The sequence below is a fragment of the Lathamus discolor genome, chromosome 5 (genome assembly GCF_037157495.1).
Source record: "Lathamus discolor isolate bLatDis1 chromosome 5, bLatDis1.hap1, whole genome shotgun sequence".
NCBI classification, from domain to species: domain Eukaryota; kingdom Metazoa; phylum Chordata; class Aves; order Psittaciformes; family Psittacidae; genus Lathamus; species Lathamus discolor.
The window spans coordinates 34503784-34511520 of record NC_088888.1 but is presented as its reverse complement, the minus strand read 5'-3'; the positions used below and the strand labels follow the sequence as shown (position 1 = coordinate 34511520).

The 7737-nt window shown below is 34.4% G+C and overlaps 1 protein-coding gene across 2 annotated transcripts in view; it reads left to right on the top strand.

The window, feature by feature from the left end:
* The window catches only part of TTC13 (tetratricopeptide repeat domain 13), a 40843-nt gene that overhangs the window by 10885 nt on the left and 22221 nt on the right, over positions 1-7737 (top strand). For both annotated transcript variants that reach the window (XM_065680323.1, XM_065680322.1), the window contains exons 5-9: positions 314-379; positions 1275-1367; positions 2526-2642; positions 3461-3571; positions 6213-6295. In XM_065680323.1, the coding sequence (XP_065536395.1) occupies positions 314-379; positions 1275-1367; positions 2526-2642; positions 3461-3571; positions 6213-6295 (470 nt within the window). The remainder of the gene's footprint in view (positions 1-313; positions 380-1274; positions 1368-2525; positions 2643-3460; positions 3572-6212; positions 6296-7737) is intronic.

The following is a 7737-nucleotide window of genomic DNA, read 5'->3' as shown; positions in this document are numbered from 1 at the left end:
GTGGTCACTGGCACTATAACTGCACTCTGTTTAGCTTATTTTCCAGACAAATACTCCAGAACAATTCCAGTAAATCAAATTGGAAGTTGCAAGCATACAAAAAAAAAAATATGGACCATAATATAGTTAGTTTCTTTGCCTGACAACTGTGATTGTTCATTGCTTACTACATAAGATCAGCAGGAAATAAATACATATTGAAGAAAGATACTTTTTAAAAAAACCAAAGAGCCAGCCCAAACCCCAAATAAGCACAAACTTCAACTGATTATTGTACTCAGCTAATTATTGTGCTCATGTTTAATCTTAACAGGAAGAACCAGAGCTGGTTAGTGCAATTTATGGACGAGGGATAGCATATGGAAAAAAAGGACTACATGTGAGTAGATAATTATTTAAATTAATATCTTACTGAGTTATTTGAATCCAAACTATAAGAAGGCCTGTAACAGGAGGAGCCAGGCTTGGTAGGTACATCGCAAAGTCTTTGTGCCATCCCTACTATAATGATGGGTCCATCCCTTGGTAGGTGCTCCATGGGGGGAATCTAGTGTATCATACTGCTCAGTCAGTGGGCACATTTGCTTTGTTTGACTATGGAAGTGAAACAGGGGTGCCAGAGGAGAACATACAATTGTGAGTGGTGGATGGTAAAACTAGGAGCCACAGCCACCTGAGTTTTCTAGTGAGATTGTTGTATCACCAGTTTGGATTTTTGTTTTTGGTTTTGTTTGGGGTTTTTTTTCCAATTACGTAACTACTTCCAACCTACCATTTACTGAGGACAGTATAAAAATTTAGATAGACAAGATGCTGGTGGCATCAACCTGTTTGCCAGTACTACTTGGTGCAAGTTACAGACAGCACTGATGAGTGCTCATTAGGCACTCACTAGTGGGTGAGAGAGTGTGTGTTGGAGTTCACATGAGAACTTGAACCAGCTTTGCTGCCAGGAGCAGTACCTATGGCGCTGTAAACCTAATGTTTATTTACAGAGTTTTGTGAATTAATTTAGAGATGCAGCACAAAGATGATGTGTACAGGCAAAGTTTATTTTTCTTGTTTATAGCAGATAGGTGGTTGGGTTTTTTTTCCCCAGCTATTTGTAGAATACCACATCTTAATGTGATTAGCAAAGGTGTGAAGGGTTTTTCATATAAACTGATAATTTTCAGAAACTTGGGCAATATATTTGTTGTTGTCCTTCAGTCTTCAGGAGTACTTAACTTTAAATACACACAGTTGTTTACCTTGTTTGTTTTAATTCTTTTCAGGATATGAAAAATGCTGAACTTGCTCTGTTTGAGCTCAGTAGGGTGATTAGTCTAGAACCAGATCATCCAGAAGTATATGAACAGCGAGCAGAAGTGAGTATTTTTTGTGTCTTAAGGTTTTTTGAGAAGTTGCAATTATACAGTGTTTTCAATTATTTCTTCACTGATTTAATGACTAAAGCTCTTATCTGTTTTTTTTTTGTGAACATTCCTCCTTTAAAAATATGTGTATTTGCTCTCACACAATGTAATTTGTGGAATGTTTATTTTGAAAATGAAATATACACCATATGGAGTTACTATAACTGATAGAATAGCGTATATTGTATGTAGTGTTTAGTGTTTGACATATAATACAGCAAGATCATGTGGATTTTGGTGTTTGGTTGTTTGGGGTCGTTTTAATATTATGAATCTAAATGTTGCTTGAACCTTACCTGTTTGCACTTAGTATCTCCTTGGTAAATTTGTTGTTAGAATGAGCTGGTAAAGTGCCAAACTTGTAAAGAATGAGTTTTGAATGAAATAGTTTGTGTTCATATTTGTGCAAAGAAATTAAATATAATTCAGATACAGATAATTTTTAATTTTGAAAATCCAGTTTTGTTCTGTCAATGACAGAATATAAATTTCAAGATGCAGCTTTGTAGACAAAATCATAATCACTTATTAAATATTATTATACTATTACAATTATTAATAATTATAATAATTATTATTGATATTAAATATTATTATATAACATGGCATACTGTGTAATGTTAATTGCCATAATATGAAATTGCAATTCACATGGGTTTAACGATTTGATAATGCATTTGTTGATAACCTTGATCTAAAAATGCAAAAAGCATTCAAATAATTGGGAAATAGACCATTTTCCTTTGGGGGGACTATTTTTAAAAAACAAAAAGGTTTGTGAGAGTACTTTAATTCCATTTTCAGTTGAATGTGTTGAAATAACTTGAAACAGAGTGTTTTGCTTTGGCTGTTTTGTTTTTATTTGGAATACTAGGTTTCTGCAGATGTTATTGGTGATGTTCAGGTACACTGAATGCAGTTTTCTCAAAAAAAAAAAAATAATCAGTTTTTCCCATAGATTTAAAAGCAGTAAGTACTGAAATTTATAGTAGAACTCAGCAGATATACTTACTCTGTTTCAGCTGAATCTGGAAAAGAATAATCTTCGTATTTCTAAACCAAATCTGTTCAACCTGTTTGCTGTAATATGTTTTTGTTTTATACTCTTAGATATTGTCCCCGCTAGGACGAATCAGTGAAGCGTTGTCTGATCTCACCAAAGCTATTCAGCTGCAACCATCAGCACGGCTCTACAGACACAGAGGTACCCTTTACTTCATATCTGAGGTTAGTAGGTTTGGGGGGGGTCTGTTTGGTTTTAATAGTATGGATGTTGATGAGTATTTTGCTGTTGTTGTTTATCCCAGTTGTCACTTTTGTTCAAGAGCTTCTTTCCTATTTAAAACAAAATAATAACAAACCCCCAGAGTTCCTTGTTGACTTTGACAGTTCAGAGGTATTCTTCAAGTATTTAATCTGCATATCTATTTAATACAGGGAATCAGAGGACAAGTACCTTGTATGCATGTCTCAGATTGTTTTGTGTGTTTGAGGAGTAGGATATGAATAAAGGATTTGACTTGATTTATAATCTGCAGCTATATTTAAGGAGTATACAGTCTAAAAGGAAAACAGTTATTCCCAAGGCAGTGACTGCCCTATACACTTAAAAAACCCTGAAGAAACCCACACCACACAACAAACAAACCAGCCCTACCAAAAGCTAACATCCCATTTTGCTATGTCAGCTTGAATGTGGCGTTTTTACACTTGAATCTAACACAAGTAACTATTTTCAAAGATTGTGTGAATACTGAATAGCAGATTTCCTACTTTATTCTTCTGGTTTCACTCTTAATTCTAGCTATTCTTCTCCTTATTTTATTACGTTTTATATGGCATTTGCTGTAAAAGCTGAAAGTGTATTGCACATTCCTTATTCTTTGATATTCTGACTGGCAGTTGACAGTCATTGCTGCTTAGCTCTGAGACTAGCTTCATATGTTAAACAAAATTGTATAGTTTACTTCTATGAAAACAAAAGTATTTATTCCTCTTTATTTGTATGGAGTTTTGTCTGTCATCTAAAATCTATTTTACCACAGGATTATGCAACAGCCGATGAAGATTTTCAGCACTCACTGGAGCTGAACAAGCATCAGCCTATAGCTATGCTTTATAAAGGATTAACCTTTTTTCACAGAGGACTTTTGAAGGTAAAGCTGTGTTAAATAATAATTTTTGTAGAACAATACCATCTATTTGAAATTACTTCTGTAAAACAGTAGAAGCATCACAGGTGTTGATATACATATTTTCTCACATGAGGAACACTTTTTAAGGCAAAAGGGTTCAAGCAAAATGCAAATGTGTAATACTTCATGGCGTGACATGGAAATACTGCTGGTCTTGCTGGACCCTGGTAAATCAGTGATTAACAGACGTATTTATGGAGTGATCGGGAAAGTGTTTGTATTTGCACCTATGGTGATACCTGTATGGTTGTATTCAAAATTTCTTTCCATGAAATAGACTCCCTTAGTTTTGTGGAGGGGAAAGGGATGAAGGGGAAAGTAAAATTAAATTCTTCTTCAGATGAGCTAAAAAGTAGTCAAGGAAACTGCTAATAGATAGCCCTGCATCTCTGCATGCGTATTTCAGTTATATGAAGATTCTGAAATGCTCATATCTAAATTGAGAGAGCATAGTTGCTCCCTCAGATTTTAAAATCAGCAGGGAAGTTCTTCCCTTGCTTTCTTTAATGTTTCACCATTTCCTGACTCAAAACTTCTCTGTGTTTTAGGTGTAGTAATATTGAACCTGTTTCTTGCTTGTGAAGTCCTTCAGAGATACTGCTGCACTTTTCTGGAGTGGAGAGTAATTAGATAATGTTTCTGTAGTGGAAGCTTTTTTGTTTTGGTTTGGTTTTGGGGTTGTTTTGTTGTTTAATCTCTGCTACAGTTTGGGATTCATTAAGAGTTGTATGAAGAAATTCTGAAAGAACCTGGAGACAATCCAGGACTCCTGAATTTCAGCCCAGTGTCTTTCACGGGCAATCACTGCACGTTTTGGAGTTACGTGAGGTTTTTTTTGTTGTTTGTTTTTGGTTTTGGGGTGGTGGATTTTTTTTTTTTTTATGTGGGTGATTTTTTGGGGTATTTTTTTTTGGTTGGTTGGTTTGTTTTTGTTTTGTGGGGGGTTTTGTTTTGTTTTGTTTTTTTTTTTTGTGTGTAGTTTATTTGTTTTTTTTTCCTTTCAAAGCAAATAGGCTACTTTTCTATTTTCTTAGTACCCAAGCTGGTATTTTTTCGCATATTGTCAGTGTATGCTGTGAGAACTTCAGGCTGTCATTGAATTTGCTGTTTGTATCTGATGGTAGCCAAATGAGATACTTGTGAATAGTAGTCTGATTGCATTTCTGGTATTTGGTGTAGACAGCAGAGAGCCCAGAAAGTGCTGGTAGAAATATAACCGAAAAGAATAAATAATGTCTCAATTTGCAAAATAAAAGTAATATTTTCTTCTTTCTGATATGGAGATAAACACAGTTCTGTGCCACCACCTCCTTGCATTCGATTTCTTTTCTCAAAGGAAGTGTCTTCTCTCTTTAGTGTTCAAGTTCTGAGACTTTGACCTAGTAGGTTTTCATTCCCAGGTTTACCTTAACTTCCAGTCAGGTTCAGACTGCCTCTTAAAGGGAGGCTATACGTGTCATCTGCTAGGTTTTACTAGGCTTGCTCAAAACCAAGATTTAGGGTGAGGTGGCAGAGTCTTCGTTTTGAATGAAAAGAGATCGTTGCTTCTGGGTCATTGCTTTTGGGAATAATCTTCTTGGTTTTAAAACTTATCTAGAGAACATGAGCCTATCAGTAATGGTAGGTAATTAACTTATATTTGTTACATTTTGTTCAGTAGATCATTTTTGTGCATATCGTAGTGCTCAGAATATATTGATAGTTTTTCTGAATAAGAATCTCTAAATTGGCTGAAGGTGCTCTTGATTTTTTTTTTCCTTACAGCAGTTAATTTCCTGCGCTGTACACTTCAAATACTTTTTAGTCATTCCTTCATAATACAAAGCAGTTGACTATTACATCATTAATTCTAAGTCTTCATACTGCATTTGCCGATTTATACAGCCAGTCCAGTTTAAAAACCTGGGTTCTTAATCATATCCTTTGAAGAGGAAGATTTGTTTGAATGTATGCATATAGTTATTTTTAGCTATTTTATTTTTATTACATTTTATTCACAGCAGCAGTACATGCTATTGTGTGAAGATGATCACTTACTGATAATCTCTAATTCTTTAAGAGAGTGCAAACTGTGCAATTAACTCAGAATGCAATAAATGCAGTGAAAAGCAGAGTACAGATTTGAAAGGATTCTTTTGGGTTGAAAAAGTTAAGAAGTGTATTATGAATGAAGAAGGAAGACTGTAAGGAGAGACTGCTTTGCCTTAGGGAACAGACTGAGCTTTGAAAACAGACCCTGGAGGGGTTTAATATCTGTATTCTATTAAAATGCAAAAAGAATTGCTTATTCTCATAGCATATTAGACAAAGGTATTCCGACTAAGTCTGTCATTACTGTAAAGAATGTTGCAATATTTCATTTGTTATATGATAATTATTACTCTATAGGTTTTGTAATAAACTCATGCCATGTTTATTCTTTCCAGATGAATTTCTTTTGAATTTCAGAATATTCTTTTGAATATTCTTTTGAATATTCTTTTGTATTTCAGAATATTCTTTTGATGAATAACTTTAATTCCATGGCTAGTAACTACTGAGGATGCTAAAACTAAATGAATGCAGTAAATGACAAATTTTTTTTGGTGGTGTCTTTCTGTAGGAAGCCATTGAATCATTCAAAGAAGCTCTGAAGCAGAAAGCAGACTTCATAGATGCATATAAAAGTCTGGGACAAGCCTATAGGTAATTGCATTCAGAAATAGTTTTAAAGTCAGTTTTCAATCTGATTGTGTTCTTTAAAATGCACTCTTTAAATTTTTCATGTTTATTACAAAACTGTGCAGAATCATATGTGTATTTGATAGTTCCTAAAGCCAATATGGCTATGTAAGGATATGTTCAATATAAACAATTTCTAGGTTTGCCTTGTATTTTTAATTCAGTCTCCAATAGTCTTCCAGACTTAAACATTAGGTAAGTAGCAGTTTTAAGTAAGATGTGTTTTAGGTATGCTGAATTATTTTTAAATGATGGGAATGTTTAATACAAAGTGTTAGTTCCCATCTGTGATTGTGCTGCTTAAGTTTATGAAGAACTCATTGCATAGCGCATATTGTTTGTAAACTGCCAGATCCTATATTTCTCAGCAAAGACATTTACAGTTCTGAGAATTTAGCTACTTTCCTCTATGGGTTATTCTTTATATGGACGTGTAGGTTCTTAGCTATTGATCAGATAAAAATAAAGTCAGTGCCTATTTAGTAAGGTAGCTAGTGAGTTTTTTCTTCTTTTACATATATATAAATAATTTATAGTTGAACAAAATGTATTACTTTAAAGGGGGTCTGCAGATAACCACTAGGGAGAAAAGTACGTATAGCTTGTATGTAAGGACAAGAATGTAACATAGTCAGCAACTGCATATCTCTGCCTTTTGTAGGTTTTTGCCCAACCTGCTGTGTCTTGTCAGCTTTTTAATCCTTGTTTTACATTTTTAGCTTTGGAAAGCACTGAACTACATCATAGATGCTGCTGCAATATAAATGGCTTTTGTGTAGCAAGTGTTAAGTTAAATAGAGTTGGTATGCAAGCATTGCATGATCATGTGCTCTTTTTTTCTTCAGGCTTTATGTTTCCTCAGCATATTCACTGAAAGCAGTGTCAATTGTTTTTTTTTTTATTTATTTTTCTTGCTTTGTGGACTTGTGCCTTACTTATAGTATCTAAATTTTGGACTCAATGTAGAGTAACTAATTTCTTCATGAGTTTTTCTGAGATACTTCTTATCGTGGCATGTAAGTGCTTTCACGGTGCTAAATAATAGTATTAGCCTGGAAGATGGGCAGTTGCCATATGTTTCCAATAAATGCATACATGCTTTAATTTTTTTGTTTTATGTTTGGATGTGGGACTGCCGCTCTAGCTGATCAGTTGTTCTACCCTGGGCTCAAGAACCCTTAATCTGAAGAAGCTTTATTTTGAAGGAGACTAAAAAAAAACAAGCCTTAAAATGTCTAATTTTGCATTGCATTGTTGTTGTACAGAGCAAAAGTCACATAGCCAGAGCATTCCTAATCAGCTTAAATGTGTGGCTTTTATTCCCTCTCACTGTCCTCTGCCTCCAGAAGTTTGCTGATCATCAGGAAGTAGGAGGGGAAGGAATGTAAAGAAATCCACCTCTATTT